The 16,851-nt window shown below is 56.5% G+C and overlaps 1 protein-coding gene across 14 annotated transcripts; it reads right to left on the bottom strand.

Annotated features, from left to right (window-relative positions):
- Positions 1–2,558: 2,558 nt before the first annotated feature.
- On the bottom strand, positions 2,559–16,844 carry Vars2 (valyl-tRNA synthetase 2, mitochondrial). Of its 14 annotated transcripts, none has more exons than XR_015450986.1 (30): positions 16,694–16,844; positions 16,096–16,326; positions 15,890–15,971; positions 15,700–15,800; positions 15,335–15,456; positions 15,183–15,249; positions 14,987–15,084; positions 10,538–10,619; positions 10,290–10,409; positions 9,754–9,865; positions 9,116–9,204; positions 8,383–8,473; positions 8,139–8,266; positions 7,930–8,033; positions 7,690–7,771; positions 7,344–7,435; positions 7,188–7,263; positions 6,867–6,972; positions 6,633–6,703; positions 6,436–6,561; positions 6,237–6,341; positions 6,054–6,122; positions 5,861–5,975; positions 5,638–5,765; positions 5,375–5,527; positions 4,411–4,617; positions 3,571–3,695; positions 3,243–3,418; positions 2,990–3,118; positions 2,559–2,887 (listed from the first exon to the last, which is right to left on the bottom strand). XR_015450986.1 is itself a non-coding variant. In XM_087210409.1 (30 exons), exons 1-30 carry the CDS (start codon positions 16,787–16,789, stop codon positions 2,792–2,794), a joined length of 3,366 nt encoding a protein of 1,121 aa, XP_087066535.1. In that variant the 5' UTR covers positions 16,790–16,844; the 3' UTR covers positions 2,559–2,791. The 14 variants fall into 14 exon arrangements, 12 of the variants coding, with proteins under 12 accessions (XP_087066535.1, XP_087066536.1, XP_012928333.3 ...); XR_015450987.1 differs by having other exon boundaries at positions 5,861–5,939; XM_087210409.1 differs by having other exon boundaries at positions 3,571–3,682.
- Positions 16,845–16,851: the final 7 nt, after the last annotated feature.

The raw sequence follows: 16,851 nt of genomic DNA, 5'->3' as shown, positions 1-16,851 counted from the left end.
CCACCACCAGACAGCAAAGCCCGACTCCCCATGGGAAGAGCAGAGTTCATCCCTGAAGATGAGGGGGCACAGAAAGTGGGAAGGGGACAAAAACAGTTCATCTACTTTCCTTTACAATTGTCCTGGGACATTCAGCCTAAGGAGGTAGTCAGAAGGCTCCAAAGGGAACCAGTATTTCATGACTTGTCCCTCCCTCGCCTGCACTAGTGGGCAGGTGACCTCCATAGGTCAGGTCACAATTTGCCCCAGACAAATTGGGGGACTGGATATCTGAATCCCCAAAAGGCTGGAGAAGCAGAAAACAAACTGCTCCTCAGCCTGGTCCCTAGATCTTAGGACTTGTGATCCGCAGAGTGTGGTTTCCAGACTATGCTCCAAAAATTATTTTCCCTGACCCAAGATACAGCAGTGCAGTGAAGAGAAAAGCTGAGAGTATCACAAGAGCTGAGGGTGGCAGAAGGGCTAACCAACCCCCAACAGCCATTCTCTTCCTTTTGGATAGTCATGAGCATTTCAGCTGGGCTTACAGCTCATCATGTTATATTTCCCGGCTCCCTTGCAGCTAGGTGTGGACATGTGAATAGGCTCTGTCCCACAGGATGTAGAAAGGAAGTGTAAATTTCCAGGTGATAATCCTTGAATGGAAAGGATTCCCTCCCACTTCAGAGGGAAATGATCCAGTTCTTAAAACAGCCCACACGGTCTTAAATCAACACTTTCCAATAGAATTTCTGTGACGATAGCAATTTTTATAACTGCGCTGGCTAATGTGGTAGCCACTACCCACGTGGGGCTGTCAACACTTGAAATTTGGCCAGTGTAGCTGAGGAACTGAATGTTTCCCGCTATTTCATTTTAACTGCTTTAAGTAGTCAACTAGCACAGCCCCAAAGGTCCCCCTTGAGCTTTCCCTCTTCCCCACCGCATCCCCAGCTCTCTGACTTCACCTCCCAGGACTCCCCTTCATTTGCTCTGCCCTGTGCAGTGGCCTCCTTGCTGCTCTGAGCATCCTGGGAATGCCCCCATCTTAGTGTTCCTCTGGCTTTTCACTTTATCTGGAATAGTTTTCACCCCAGCAACCATATAGCTAATTCCTGCACCTCCCACAGGTCTTTGCTCAAATCTCACTTTACAGGATCTACAGACCCCCAGTAAAATTATAAAATTATAACCTACCCAACACACACACACAGGTCCCCTTACCTTGCCCATTTATGACTTTCAAACACACTATGTAACTTACTTACTTGCGTGCATTGGTCTGTTCTAACTGCCTCTGGTGGGATGAAAGAACAAGGGCAGAGATCTTTGTTTCCATCACTGATGAATCCAAGTGTCCAGAGTAGGACCAGCACAGAGTAGGTGCTCAAGAAAAACTCAATGAACCCAGGGAAAAGAGGCAGGAAACCTCCCAGCCCCTTATCTTCTTCCCTGTGGATAAAAACGCAGACCCGGTGGTGGAGACTGGAGCAGGTATTGGACCTGAAGTCGGGAAGTACATCAGATTGGAAGGAAAAATTAACGCATCCTGCTGGCTTGAACCACCCAATGAAACAGTCCCATGTTGCCTGATGGGACAGTCATGCGTGTACCACTAGTGGTTCAAGTCAGGGTGAACAGAACACATTTAAACCAGAGCTGCCTGGCAGTGAGACATATGAATTATGGCCCACTGTGAACATGTTAAAAGATGTAGGGCCCCACTGCCACACAGCCTATTACTGTTCATGCCCAGCAACAGAAAGAGCCTCCTTGTCGAAGCCACTATTACTACGAAGTTTGCTTACAACAGCCAGAAAGGACCTAAGTCAGTTACTAGGTTAACTCCCCAGTGAGGGCTTGGACAGTTACTTCCATTCTCTGGGCACATTTCTTCATCTCCAAAACAGGGCAACTCACTTTGTGAGGCTCTGTAGGATTACCTGGCCTTGCACATCTGACCGAGGATGGAGGACAAGTGAGGACAAGCTCACCATAAGCAGTCACATCTGCTCAAAGGACCAAGGTCCTGCATGCCACCGAGATGCGAGGAGGGGTTTGGGGCTCGGTAGCCGTGCATCACATGTAACTCAGGGCCAGGGTGCACCTCTAGTGCTTGGGCCTCAGGTCACAGAGGCACACACAATTCTCAGCACGGCCTGCAGCCCTTTCTCAGCATCTCTAGGGGTAGGTGAAGGAGCAGAGAGCCTTGCATCTGGTGAGGAAGAGGAAGGGCTTGAGCTGCCAGGGCACTGCAAGTCTGGGAAGCAGGTGGAAATGGCAGCTCCTGGCTGTCCCACCACTCAAAAGTGTGAGGCAGGCACAGCCCAGCACCTGCACTGCCCGTGGCCCAGAGCCTGAAGCTGAGAGGCCGCCTTCCTCTTTCCCCAGACCAGGCCCTCCCAGAACAATGCAGAGACAAGAAAGTCACCACTGACGAAAAAGCAGCACAAAAGACCACAGGGCTGGGGATTTAGCTCTGCAGTGCTGCTGCCTGCCTCGCAGGCGCAAGGTCCTGAGTTCGATCCCAGGTACCAACAACAAAAATAAATAAATAAATAAATGGCCACAGGCAGATATGCTTGGGTTCTTAAGTTTATCTGAATCTCCTCATTCCCAAACTTCCAGATGGGACTGCACAGGAGGTGGCGGGAGACAACATGCGCATCTCGCGGCCACACCACCAGTGACCATCCTAGTGCTTCCTCGCCTACCAAACAAGGTGGTGGACTGCACTCCTGAGCATTCTGAGCTCTCGTCGCACCCAGACAGTGCACACTCACTGTCCTCACAGACAGGTCGAGCTAAGAGCTCAGCGCTCCCCGGGGCTGGGAGCATCATCCATCAGCTGCCGGAGGTGAGAGGCCGCCTGATCCAGCTTTGATAATTCCAGCTGGAGGGAGGATAGCTGGGTGAGGAGACAACACGGTGAGCATACAGGTCTGAGCCCACAGGCCGGCCCACACTCCCTCAGGATCCAGGTCTTCCCTCGCGGCCTCCTGAGCCTCACCCTTTGCTGCCTCTGTGTCTCTGCCTCCCCTTCTGATGGAGTCTGGGCTGCGAGGCCATCAAGCTGCTTCTGCAACTTCTGCCTTCGGGCAGCCAGCAGAGGTAGCTGGGCCTGGGGGTCTACCAGGCCCTGAGGAAAACAGAGAGAAAGCTAAGACATCCCCAGGCCTCCACTCATCCCACCCGAAGGCCCCTCTCCAGCCCTTCCCCCCTGCCCAGCACTCTCCCCAGTCCCTCCAATCCCTCCTGGTCACCTGTATCTCCATGTAGACCCGAATGGTGTCACTGACAGAGGCCTGGGCCCAGCCAGAGGGAGCTGCTGTGCCTGGGAGCAGGAGGCCCACAGCCCCGCAGTGGCCCAGGGCGCCCAGGGGCTCCAGAAAGGCCTGGAAGAGGCCCTGCTCCTCTGGCTCCGAGCTCTGCAGCAGCACTGGGGGAGCGGGGAGGGCAGGCCAGGGCCCAGGCATCAGTTCCCGCCTCATTGCCATCCTGCACCCCTGCCCTGGCTCTGCCCTCCAGGTCGTCCCCTTGCCCACCAGCCCCTTCCTCCTGCAGACACCCGGGGGCCCAGGACCCCCTCACCTCGGGGCCGGGCTCTGGTGAGCTGGTAGGTGGCTCGGAGAGCCCGCAGCACCTGCACAGCCTCCTGGACCCGGCAGAAGCCCCACTCCAGCTCAGGCTGGCGCCAGTGCTCCTGCCAAGGGGGACTGGAAGTTGGAAAGGGGATCCCGGGGACCCTGCATCAGCTCTCCTGGCTCTGTCCCTGGCCCATCCAGCCTCGGGTCCCAGGACAACAGATCTGCCCTCAACAGCACACAAAATGCTCCACCTCCAGCTAAGAAGGCCTGGGGCGACCACCAGCTCCTGTCTGTTTAGTGACTCTGACTGATGGTGACCAAGAACTAAAACCAAATTAGAATTTAAAACACTACTCAAAGGGCCGGGGATTTAGCTCAGTGGTTCCGGTGCCTGCCTCGCAAGCACAAGGTCCCGAGTTTGATTCCTGGTACCAAAAAAAAAAAAAAAACACTACTCAAAATTCACAAAACTAAATGTGAAGGAAACTTAGACTTTAAAACAACTTTTGGATGAATTTGTAACATTTATCTTTCTAGGGTTATGAAAGCTGCCCTGAGGCTTGGGGGAACACCTTGATACTAAGTCATCTAACCTTCAGCACTGTGACATTTACTAATATGACGGGGAAACTGAGTCACAGTGTCACAGTCGTGTGGCTGGGAATACCAGTCTGACAGCAAGGGCCCAGCTCTGCCCTGACCCTTGGTCCCCCGCGGTCCTGCAGAACAAGCCATCTCCCCAGAGGCTCCAGCCAGCTGCAAACCACACAACACAACCCACAGCAGCGAGCCCTGGTCCGGAGCCTCCCCAGATCCCCATCCAAGTCCCACATCCACGACTCACCAGGCTGCGGGCACTGGGGTAGGGGGCGACACAGACGCTGGGGGCAGGGGGCCCACCGGGCCTGCGGGGCAGCCTCTGCCAGAGCTCTTCGGCCAGGAAGGGCATCACCGGGGCGAGGAGGCGGAGCCCGATGTCCGCGCAGGAGAAGAGGACCTGAGGCGGCCCTCGTGGGCAAGGCACACGGGCCAGCGCTGGCTTCACAGCCTCCTGTGGGGAGCACCAAGGGTCAGGACGCAGGGCCCATGGCGACCGCCTTCCAGCCACTGTCCCAGCCGTGGGGAGCGCGGTGGGCCAGTTCCAGGACAGGGACAAAGCACCTGGCATGTGTGGGCCACCGGCTGTCCCGGGACATGGGGCACATGAACAGGAAAATGGGGAGATCCAGGGCAGCAATTCTCAGAGGGGGTGAGAAGGACATCCCAGGCAGACGTGCGGTTTAGGGGACAAATCAGTGTTTTGCTTATCGCAAGGGACAAAAGCTTCAAGAGAACTGAGAAACAGCGAGCAGGGGCATCAGCCAGCAGCAGCAGCCGGGGACAGGAAACGGACGTCACCCTCCACACCCGTCACAGGAAGAGCCGTGCTGGAAACAGCTGGGTCACATGTGGTCCACAAGCCCCGCAGCAGGCTGATCCCCGCATGAGGACCCCGAGTCTGCAGCCCGCCACGCTGCCCTCAGGGTCCCCAGGGTCCACCTGCCCAAGGCCTCCCGGCAACGGTGGGGACTGAAACGCTCCCTGCGTCGAAGCCTGCTTCTTTCCAGGAAGTTGCCCCCTCCTCTGGCCAGGGACAGACAGGCAGCAGGGCCTGGGAAGAGGGGACCAGGACTCCCCATGCTTTCCCTGCCCAACTGAGGGGACAACTAGGAAGGCGCTAACTCCAGAGCTCTCGGGCTTGGATCGACTTCCGGGAAACGGAAAACAGGCCACAGGCGGGAAATGCCAAGCTGCACCCGGCCACTCACCAGGTAGATGTCGCAGAGGCTGTGCAGCCAGAAGTGGTGCAGGGTGTGGGTGACCAGCGAGAGCTCCTGGGTGACGAAGCCACGCTCACACTCTTGGGCAGCCAGGGCCAGGCGGCTCAGGATCCAGGCGTCCACCGGCGAGGAGGGGCACAGCTGCGGGCAGAGGGCCAGCCCCACATGGCTCGGCCCTGCTCGCCTGCCTCCTGCCCCCACCCTTGGACATGCGACCACACCACTCCCGGTACCGCTGCTGCCTCTCTCACCTCCTCTGATGGATGGGGGACAAAACCCTCCCCCAGGGCTCTGAGGATAAAGCGCAGGGCATTCCAGATCTTGTTGCAGAAACGACGGCAGCCCAGGACCTCAGGGACAGACAGGTGCAGGTCGCGCCCTGCAGGAGAAGCGGGAGTGTGCACACGGGCGGCAGGAGCCGGGAATCCCGCCACCTTCCACTCTGGCGCCACTGCCCTCTGCTCCACAGCTTACCCTGCGCTCCGTGGGAGCACAGTGCGAATCTCAGGGCATCTGTCCCGCACTCAGGGATCCCGTGAGGAAAGTTCTTTTTCTGCAGCCGTGGAGGAAGGGGCAGATGCCTACACGGCTGCAGGACCAGAGGCCTGGCCTTCAGGGGAAAGCGGAGGCTGAGAGCTGGAGGCCCAGACGGGGGCCGCAGACTCACCTGTGCTGCAGCCGCAATGGCCAGCTCCGCGGGGTCCAGGTTCCCGGTGGTCAGCTTTGCCTGCAGCTCCTGGGGGGTGAGGAAGTCACCGGCCGGGCTACAGGCCTGCCCTGCAAGGGTCGCCCCGTCCCTTACCCTCTGCCTCCCAGACTGGCCCGCCTGGAGCCCGCCCTGCATCTGCACCTGCAGCTCCACCCCATGGATGACGTCCCTCGGGTCCAGCACGTTCCCCAGGGACTTGCTCATCTTCCGCCCTTGCCCGTCCCGAACCATGGAGTGAAGGAGCACCTGGAGAGTGGAGGGCCAGCAGGGAGGAAGTGAACCAGGAAAAGGGAGCACAGACAGTGCCGCACCAGGGCCTGGGGACACGGAAGGCCGTTACCTTGCTGAAGGGGAGCTGGCCCGTGAGCTGGGTGCCCAGCATGACCATGCGGCCCACCCAGAACAGCAGGAGGTCACTGCCCGTCTCCAGGAGCGACAGGGGGTAGAAACGGGCCAGGTCGGAGGTCTGCGAGAAAGACGGGCCGTAAGGGCTCCCTCTGCGCCTCGGTTGGCCGCCGGCCCTCCCAGCCTCCTCACCTCTCGAGGCCAGCCCAGGGCGGAGAAGGGGAAAAGAGCCGAGGAGAACCACGTGTCCAGGACGTCAGCATCTGGGAAAGAGCAGCCAAACCTCCGCGTCTGCACAGGCTCTGGGCCAACCCTGCCTGACCCGAGGGCTCGGCCCTGCTCCGCTCTGGGTCCCTGAGCCCACCGTCCCCACCGAGTAACTGCTCCCCTCAAAGGCCGCCACCCGCCCTGCTGCTTAGCACGCACCCCTCTCCAGGGTCAGCTCGGCGCCTGGCTTTCCGGTCAGTGCCGCTGCCGCCTGTCTGGCCTCAGCCTCCGACCGCCCGACCACCCAGCACTCCTCCCCGTCACCCTGCAAGATGCAGAGCGGGGCTGAGGGGAAGCACAGCAGCAGGCGCGACACTGCTCTCCGCTCTCACGTTCTCCTGCGGCCTCAGGGACCGGCCCCTCTGGAACAAAGGAAGACGCCCGGCCACCCGCAGGCAATGGGGCCCAGGCTGCTGGGCAGAAGCGGGACAGGCCCTGCCACCCTCCGACTCCTGCCACACCCAGTCTCCGGCCACTGACCTCCGAGGGCTCCCCGACCACCAGGTAGGCTGGAATCTGATGGCCCCACCACAGCTGCCGAGAGATGCACCAGTCCCTGCCCGGAGACGGAGACGTGAGTGAGGGCTGGGCACCTGGCAGGACCCACCCACGTCGCAGGCGCTGCCTCTCCCTTACCCGATGTGGGCAAACCAGTGCTGCCAGCTCTTCTGGTGGGAGGAGGGGCAGAGCTCCAGGGCACCCGACACCACGGCCTGCAGGGAAAGGGGCTGCAGCCAGCGCTCCCGTGCCTGCACCTCCAGGCCCAGACGAGGGGGCTCGGAGGTGGTCAGAAGCCCAGAAAGGACCTCGGAAGCATCCCAAGAGGACCCGGGGTTGCCCGAGGTCCAGCCGCCCCCCTGGGCCACTCCCCACCCACACAGCGCACCCTCCGCCGCCCCGGCCAAGGGGGTTGGGGTCTCTTCCACATCCCGAGCCTTGGGCCTCCGCCATCCCAGGCCCAGGCCCCCGCATGAGGCCTCACCTGGGCAGCTCGGTCCCCCATCTCCTGGCAGCGGACGAACCACTGGCTCTTCAGCAGGTACTCAACCACGTCCCCAGAGCGGCTGAAAGGCAGCCCGGTGAGTCCGCCACACCCTCGGCACCCGGGCCCAGCAGCAACCCAACTGACAGAGCCTGCGTTCAGATGGGGGCCAGGGGGGCCGGCAAGCCCACCCTCTCCCTTTCAGGGTAGGCCTCAGTAGAGAAGTTAAAACAGGGCTACCTGCAGACGGGCAGCACCATGGGGTGGTCCTGGAGGCCCCGCAACAGGCCCTGCTCCCTCAGGGCCAACACAATCTTCTCCCGGGCCACAAACCGGTGAATGCCCTGTGGGAGGAGTGAGAGGACGCTAAGGGCCTCCAGAGAAACAGGAGAGCGTGGCGGGCGGGCAGGGCTGCCTCCGAGGACAGGGTGACCCGCGGCTGGCCCCACCTGCAGCCAGTCCCCGCAAGGCGACGCCATGGTCCCGTCCTCCTCAATGACACTGAGGGGGCTCAGGCCGTGCCGGGCTCCCATCTCGGCATCCGCGGGACTGTGAGCTGGAGTCACCTTCACTGCGCCTGTGGTACAAGGGCGGTGGGTGCGGCCCTGCCTTCGCTTTCTGCTGCACGAGCGCCCCACCGCCCGCCTCTCTGCCGGCTGCTGCCCCCTCTTCCTTCCTCTCCAGACCACTCACCTGTGCCCTCGTGCGGCTGCACAGCAGTGTCCGTGATGAGGGGCAGAAGCTGCCCTGTCAAGGGGTGACGCAGCTGCCGCCCATGGAGATGCTGAAGGGAAGGACAGGGCTCGGGGAGGTTCGGGGGTACGGGGGCCCCAGGACAGCAGAGTGGAAACCAGAAGGCAGAGAGCAAGAGGAAAGGGAGCCAAGTCTCTGTCCAGAGGCCAGAGGGTGAACAGCCCAGGCTTTGGGCCAACCGGCAAATTCAGTCTGCACAACTAGCTTAGCTTAGCTGCCATTGTGACACTCAGAGAACATACGATCACAGCAGCCCTAGCGGACACGTGAACATGCGAGTGTGGCTCACACAGAAGCAGGGCTGCCTGGATCTGGCCCAGGGGCCACAGCTGGTCAACCACTGAATCAGACAAAGTGTAACATGAAGAAGAAAAGTGCGACCAGGCACAGTGGCACTGCCTGTAATCCTAGCCCTCAGATGGCAGCGAGTTCAAGGCCAGCCTGGGCTGCAGAGTGAGGTCAAAGCCAGCCTAGAAGACAGAGCCAGACTCCGCCTCAAAACAAGACTGAGAGAAAGAAGGGAATAGAGTTAAAAACCACTGCACAGCCAGACTGAGAGAAGTTTTATAAAATGAAGCAGGAGCCAGAGAGAAGGAACGAGAATCTTACAAGGAAGGAAGAGTGGGCCACAGGGCTGAGGACCGGGGTACACGCAGCACCCTGTGTTAACTACCGAGTATCGGGGGTCATCGGGGTGAACGGCCACCGCCACGTCTCCAGGCAAAGTCTCCGGCCTCGTGGTTCCCACCACGACTTCCGCATCTGAAAACAAACATTGGAGCATCCACAGCTGGTCATCACCTCGCCCCCACCGAAAAAGCCAGGAGAACCGGAAGCGGGAAGGGCAGGGAGCAGTCGAGGTGGAGCAGTGAGTGGGGAAGCTAGGAGCTGCACTGAGGGCCAGGGCTTCTCATGGGGAATGACCAGAGGCCTGGGAGGGCGACTCGGCAGCCTGCAGAGGACAGGACCTAGGACCGTGCAAGGGAAGCCAGGACGCTGCGCGTGCCCAGAGCAGCCAGGGCTCTCGGGCCTCAGCACAGGTCTCTCTGCACCCCACAGGGCTGGCACCAGCCTCCACTACACAAGACTCCCGGGATGTCCTGCCCGTCTCTCCCCTCCTCTGAACTCTGTGCAACGCCTATAAGCCACACTTGAGAACTGGCTGATCTGCCTCTTCCCTGGGCGGGGGAGACTAGAATTACACCAAGCTCCCCAGGGCTCAGCCACCTGACGCACACACCAAGGTGCCTGCCACGGCCTGGGATCACAGGAGAGGAGGCCAGCGCATGACCCTCCGAGGACTGCACTCACCCGGCTCTCCGTCCACCGGAAAGGCGACAGAAATGAGGAGCCCAAAAGACACAGGGCTGGGGCAGCCTGGCGGCTGGAGCTCTGTGCGCCCAGCCAGGGGCCGGCTCTGCACCTGTGGGGCCACGAGGCGGTCAGGGCAGCCGCTCGGGGAGCTCACACCAGGGCTCCCACTGCCACCTATGTTCCCAGCCGGGCCTCGCTCCGGTCCCAAGCCCCGTTCAGAGGACTCGGGAGCCAGCCCCGCCCCTCACCCGAGCCACGCAGTCAGTGACAGTGAATATCCACGCGCACGTGAGCCACGGCCAGGGTGCTGTGCTGAGCACACTTCCTCACATTTCCCTGCGCCCGCACTCCAGGCAGGCGTCCCGTCATCTCTGGCTGACAGGCCGAGGGCGCCGGGGCTCCGCAGCCCTGGGAGTCAACGGCTGGGAGCGACGGCACTCGGCCCAGAATCCAGCCAGTCTGGCTGCAGAGCCTGAGCCTAACCGCGGGCTGCCCGGCCTCAGGGCCCTCACCAGCCCCCTTTCCCGCCTCACCTCAACATCCGAGATGGCTGATCTTAAAGCACACGACCAGCTGACAAGCTGGCGGCTCCGGTACAGCAGTCCCTCGTTGTAGAGTCGCACAAAAGCTTCAGTCACAGCCACTGAGGAGCCCTAGAGGCACTTGAGTGTCCCCTCTACCAGCCCTTCTCAGCCACGCCCTGCCCGCTTGAGGACCCCACCACTCCCCCTGCCCTACAGGCCCAACAGCAGCACCCTCGGGCCCGGCACGGAACACTCACCACATCCATGGTAAAACACTCTCGGCCCCAGTCCAGGGAGCAGCCCAGCGCGCGAAGCTGCTCACAAATCTCTCCTCCTTTCCTGCACCCACAGGGATTCTGGTCACCAAAAGGGGGCCAAGCGCCTCCCATATCCCAGTCCCAGTGATGCCCCACCGTGCCACGTGCTGGAGGAAAACAAAGGCACACGGCACCGGTCCTGCTTCTAAAAGCGATGGGCAGACAGTCGGGGCTTTCTGTGACAACAGGAGAAGCACGAGGCTCTGCAGGAACAGAGGGGCAGCCACTTGGGGGTTCCAAGAAAGCTGCATAGAGAAGACGGCATGCGGGAAGAGACCTGGAACAGTGAGGGTGACTTTATGGCACCTGGAGGAAAGGAATGGTTTGGTGGCAAGAGGATGAAATCTCAGCAAGGAAAATGAGATGAGGAAAGAAAAAAATACATACACACACGTACACGTGCACACAAATCTTTTTTTGTTTTTTGGGTTTTTCTGGTACCGGGGATTGAACTTGGGACCTTATGCTTGTGAGGTAGGTGGCGGCATCACTGAGCTAAAACCCCGGCCTGCTTCTGTTTTTTGAGACAAGGTCTCACTATGTGGTTCAGACTGGCCTTGAGCCAACTTTGTAGCCCCTCCTGCCTCAGCCTCCCAAGTGGTGGGATTACAGGTGTACACCACCACACCTGGCATGCACATACATCTACACACACATAAACACGTACATTCTAATGTCCATGTAGGACATTCCTATGCACAGACCTTAGAGGGTAGAAGCCACACGTGCAACAGCCAATTCTGTGACCCATGCATTCTGCGCCCTGGCCACCTGCCAACTCTGGGCCCGCACTGCATTTTGTTCCCCCTCAGCACGGGGCAGCAGAGGGGCCAACGACCCAACGACCTGACTGCAGGTGAGGACAATGCCCCAGAAGTGGCAAGTGCCACAGGCTTGGCACACCAGGGAGAAACAAAGCAAGGCCAGCAGCACTACCCCCAGGAAAGCCCACAGCCACTGTAAACTGAAAACTGTGGGGTTTTACTCCGAAAGCAACTCCTTCACAGTGGGCGAGAGTTGAAGAGGAATTCAGTGCAGCACCCACCAGGCTGGGGAGGGTTTAATCAGGAGCCACTGCAGGAAGGGGTTGTTCAGGACCGAACTTCATTCCAACTGCAATGTCACCCCATCACAGTGACTAGGTGAGACAGCCAGAGAGAGGGTGCAGGCAAGATACAGAGACCCCTGAGAAGGTCACGCTCAGGCCAGGACAGCACGAGGCCAGGTCTTCCACAGTGAGAAGCCAGGCCTGGCAGTGCGGCTGTGCTGGGCCCAAACATGCTGGCCCTCAGGGCAGTGGTCGGCTTGGGCCGCTGCCCCACTGAGAACAGCACGGACAGGGTGTGACTGCCTCCCCTTCTGCCCCCGTGGCAAGGACACACTTCAACAGACAGCTGCCACAGTCTGGGGTGAACGGACCGGTGGACTGGGAGGAGAACAAAGCTACAAACCATAAAGCTAGGTAGAGAAAACCATGAGCTGGCTGGATTTCAGGACTGCAGATCCTAGAAAAAAACCTCACTCATTCAAATATACAGAGGAATTGTTTTTATTGCACTCAATTAAAAAATGTTTTATTACTTTTTTTAGGGGATTGGGGTTTTTTCCCCCTTTTTAAATTCTTTTCCAATATTTCATTTTGCCCTTAATTTCCTCTGTTTTTTCCCTTCTTTTTCCTGTTTGTTCTTTCCTGTCGCTTTTATCTAATTCTTTTAATTTCCTTTTACTTCTTTTTTTTTTTGGTACCAGGGATTGAACTCAGCACCTTGTGCTTGCCAGGCAGGCGCTGTGCTGCTGAGCCACATCTCCAGCCCCTCCTTTTACTTCTTAAGAGGATCCTTCATCTCACTTTGTTTCTCTGTCTCATCTTCCATTGATTAATTTTTCCAATTAACTAAATAGATAACAGATATAATAAAACAATTAGCAAGTTTACAGAAGACCCCATTAAAAAGCCTGATGAGCTAAACAAAATGATTTTTTAAAAATGACCAATTTAGAAAAAAATTAGTCAATTAACAGGTATCAGAAATCTGGGAGATAAAACTTCTATTCAAAGTATGGGCAGCAAAAATGAGCAATGTCAGGGGTCGGGGATGTAGCTCAGCAGTGCCGCTTGTCGGCCTCAGAAGCACAAGGTTGCAAGTTCAATCCCCGGTACCAAAAAAGAAAAATGAGCAACGTCGGACAGAGTGGCAGAACTAGAAGATAAGGCTGATGTGACTAAGGTGATCATTACTCAGAGAAACTTTAAAACCAAGAGAATATGAAAAATGGGTCCAACAGCTGCTAGATGACTCAAAGACTAACCTAAGATGGACTGGAATTAGTGAAAATGAGAAGACAGCACAAATTATCAAAAGACTGTTTACAGGAGTAACAGCAGAAAACTTTCCAAATATAGGGAAAGAATTAGACAGACAGAGCAGTGAGGCATGTAAAATTCCAAATAGCCATGATCAGAAAAGAACCTCTCCAAGACACATGATGGCCAAAATCCCAGAAGTCCAACACAAGCTGTTCAAGAAAAGCAACAAATTAGCCGTAAAGGTAAACCCTTAGAATTACAGCAGACTTCTCAACACATACCTTAAAGGCTAGAAGAGACTGAAATATTTCAAGCTCTTAAAAAAAAACAAAAAAAAAACACCTTCCAACCCACACTGATAAATCCTGCAAAACTATCTCTCAAAAGTGATGGAAGAAATAAGGTTGTTCTACGACAAACAGCACCTTAAGAAACTCAGAATCACCAAACCACCACTCCAAAGAATTTTCAATATTCGAGAAAGAGATAATGAAGGTAACAATGCCAAAAGGACTAATAGAATGAATGCACTAGGGAGGGTGAGCAGTTAACAGACGGGGGAAAAGGGAATCTGCAACAGGAAAGTAATTCAGTGAAAGGAATGTTTCAATACCTTTCAGTAATAACTCTCAATGTGAATGGTCCTAGTTCCCCAAAGACACAGACTGGCACAATGGATCAAGAAAAAAAATCCATTGGTATGATGTATACAAGAAACACATTTAACCCAAAAAGAAATTCAAAGAAAAAAATCAATGCAACAGGAACCCAAACACAAGTAGGAATAGCTACTCTATTTTCAGACAAAGTGGACTTCAAGCCAAAACTGATCAGAAGAGGCAAAGGTCACTATATATTGCTTAAGGGAACAATCCAACAGGAAAAGATAACAATTAAAAACATATATGCACTGAATACTGGCACACCCAACTTCATAAAACAAACACTACAGAATGTAAAAGATCAGATAAACAACACAATTATAGTGGGTGACCTTAATACCACACTGGCAGAAATAGATCAGCTAGATTAAAAAAATCAACAAAGGAAAATAAGAGTTGAACCAAACCTTGGAACAAATGGACTTAATAGATATCTTAGACTGTTCCACCCAACAACAGAATACACATTCTTCTCGGCAGCACATGGGACAGTATCCAAAACAGACCACATACTGCCCATGGAGCATGCTTAAGCTAGTGTAAAAGAACCAAGGTTACCCCATGCACATTTGATAATATGCACAGTGCAGTGAAACTAAGAAATCAATAGGCAAAAACCCACAGAAATTATGTAGACATATGGGAATTAAACAAATAATACACTCTTAAACAATCAGTGGGTCACAGAAGAAATCGTGCAAGAAATTAGTTCCTACAATCAAACAATAATGCCAGTACAACATACCAGAACCTATGGGACACAATGAAAGCAGTCCTAAAAGGGACATTTACAGCTGTGAATGCCAACATCAGAAAAATACAGTGAGCCCAAATAAACAATCTAATGATGTACCACATCTTAAGGTCCTAGAACAACAAGAATAATCCAAATTCAAAGCTAGTACAATGACTGAAATTATAAAGATCAGAGCAGAAATTACTGAAATTGAGACTAAAACAAAAAACATACATAAAGAACAAAATAAAAGACAGATAAAAGGAAAAAGGTTATAGATCTTTTGCAAAGTGGAAGGGAACCAAGACAGAGAAAAAGGGATAAGGTGATGATAAAAAGAATTAAGATTTGTTATGCACATGGACCAGCTCTCCACGAGGAAGGTATCATTATCTACTCCAAACATGTACTAATAAAAAAATAAAGGGGGCCAGGGACTTAGCTCAGTGGCTCCGCTGCCTCCCTTGCAAGTGCAAGGTCCCGAGTTCTATCCCCGGTACCAAACAAAAACAAAGAATTAAAAAATACGTGGAGACCCCACCAAATACCAAGGAGTTCCAGAGCTCCCATCTCAGGTAAGGGCCGGATGGAAAGGACTGAGGCAAAAGCCAGGAGCGGAAGTAGTGGGTGCGCAGACCCAGCAGCCATCCTTGGGCGGCCCTGCTGCCTGCCTGCATACTCACGCGTCCTTCCACTGCCACACCGCCCTTAGGAACTCCTCCCGGCTCAGCTCGTGTCTCCTCACTCCCCGCTCCTTCCACAGTTGTTTCTCTACCACAGCCTGCAGTCGGAGTAGGGGCAAATGAACAGCGAGTCAGGTCGCCTCTGGGGAGAAACATACTTTCAACCAACCAGAGGAGAACACGAGGAAAGACCCACTTGTGTAGCAATTCCTGCATGATCCGAGCCAGGGACCCACAGCACTTGATCCCCACGCATCCGGTGCCTACAACAGAAACACTTTCATGTGAGCTTTCTACCTGTGCTTTCTACCTCCCCTCCAAGAACTGCAGCAGCCCCACGGCCCTTACCAGCGCACAAGGGCGTCCTGGATGGCCACAGTGAGAGCATGGCCGAGGTGCAGGGCACCTGTGACATTGGGAGGTGGGATACACATGGAAAAAGTCTCCCCTGTAGCCTGGGGCAGCTGTGCCTAGGAGGAACAAGGAAAGTCAAAGGGCAAGAGATGCCTGGGGGAACAGTACGCTCTGGTACCTCCAAGACAGAACCGCAAGGAAGTCCTGGGCAAGCAACAGCAAATGGCCGGGGTCGGACGCCAAGAGAAACCTCTGCAGGGCCACAGGCAAAGGAAGCCGAGCGCTGCACCTCGAGCCTGACTCTGCTCAGCGGTGCCCATCTGGAGACCACCTAGCAGCCTCTGCCAAGCTCCACTAACCTGATACTCTGGCCTGAAGAAGCCCTCTCGCACCCACCACTGGTACCAAACAGCTTCCACATACTGGGGGCTGTAAGCAAGAGGTAGGGCCCCAGAGACATCTGCGGACAGAGGAGGGCACCACTAAATACCGATCTGTCTTCCCAGCTGCGTTTCAGCAGACCAAATGGGCATCAGGTTCCCTGGTCACCTTTCTTTTCGCCAGGCTCCGTGGGAACTCCATATACTACTCTCTCCTTGGGACTCCAGGTCTTCCTGGTTTCTCCAGGTGACTATGGGGGAGGGTAGAGGGGCAGGCTTGCGCTTCCCAGGTAACCCAGCCATTTGGACCCCACCTCAGCCTCTCAACCCCCTTCCTCGTCTCAGAGGCCCAGGGCCGAGCTGTCCCACCCCAACCTCGCTCTCCCCGGCTATTCCAGCCTGCAGCGCCGCCTGCTTCTCCCGCAGGCGCTTCCGTTTGGCTTCTCGGTTCCTCCTGGTGATGGGTGATCCATGGGGCTCTGACTGCGCAGAAAGGCGCCGTGGCCTGGGAAGACTCCGCGAGGGCCTCAGCCCCCAAAGTGGCGGTCGAAGAAAAGTGGCCAGAGGGAAATGAGGCATCCGGAGTGTTTGGAGAAAGAGCGAGATCTGTCCCGGGCAGACAGCACATTAGGAGAACAAGGGTGTGCAGGGGTTCACAGCTTCAAAGCCCTCCCTTTATTCCCTGCTTCCCGCTAGCGGTGGTCTCATCCTATCCGGCACACCCTTCCTCGAGGGCTGAAGGGCAGGGGGCTGTGGTACAAGCCCAGCAGCCTTGGGTCAGAGACCGGGCGCTTCTGCCCCGGGACACACGGGGCGCGGAGGGCTCGGACCCCGCACGTGAGCGTCCTCGGCGCGCTGAGAGCCCCAAGGGTCACGGCAATCGCGGCTGCCTGGGGCCGCGCGCGGGCCCGCCTCCCCGCCAGCCCCACCGCGAAGGGCTCCCACCTCCGGGAGGCCGCCCCGGCGCGCTCACCCCGCGACCCGCCGCTGTCCCAGGGTGCCCCGCGGCTGGAGGAACGAACACAAGCCCGGAACCGGCGGCCGTGGGGGCGGGGCCAGCGCGGCGCATGCGCGGCAGCCGCCCCGCCCCGCGAGCTCGCGGCCGGTTGCTGAAGCAGTGAGGCGCGCCCG

This window comes from Heterocephalus glaber, unplaced genomic scaffold (assembly GCF_053883595.1).
Source record: "Heterocephalus glaber isolate CG9 unplaced genomic scaffold, H.glaber_assembly_v1.0 deba00001141, whole genome shotgun sequence".
Taxonomy (NCBI): domain Eukaryota; kingdom Metazoa; phylum Chordata; class Mammalia; order Rodentia; family Bathyergidae; genus Heterocephalus; species Heterocephalus glaber.
This window is presented reverse-complemented; position numbering and strand designations above follow the sequence as displayed.

What these genes read in the sequence shown, in the direction of transcription:
- Vars2 (XM_087210409.1), bottom strand. Translation starts at nt 16,789, where the DNA reads ATGCGCCGCGCTGGCCCCGCCCCCACGGCCGCCGGTTCCGGGCTTGTG. An exon ending in GTGCTCCCACGGAGCGCAGG is followed by an intron (nt 5,766 to 5,860) that starts GTAAGCTGTGGA and finishes CTTCTCCTGCAG; the next exon opens with GGCGCGACCTGCACCTGTCT. An exon ending in GGGTCTACATGGAGATACAG is followed by an intron (nt 3,119 to 3,242) that starts GTGACCAGGAGG and finishes TGTTTTCCTCAG; the next exon opens with GGCCTGGTAGACCCCCAGGC.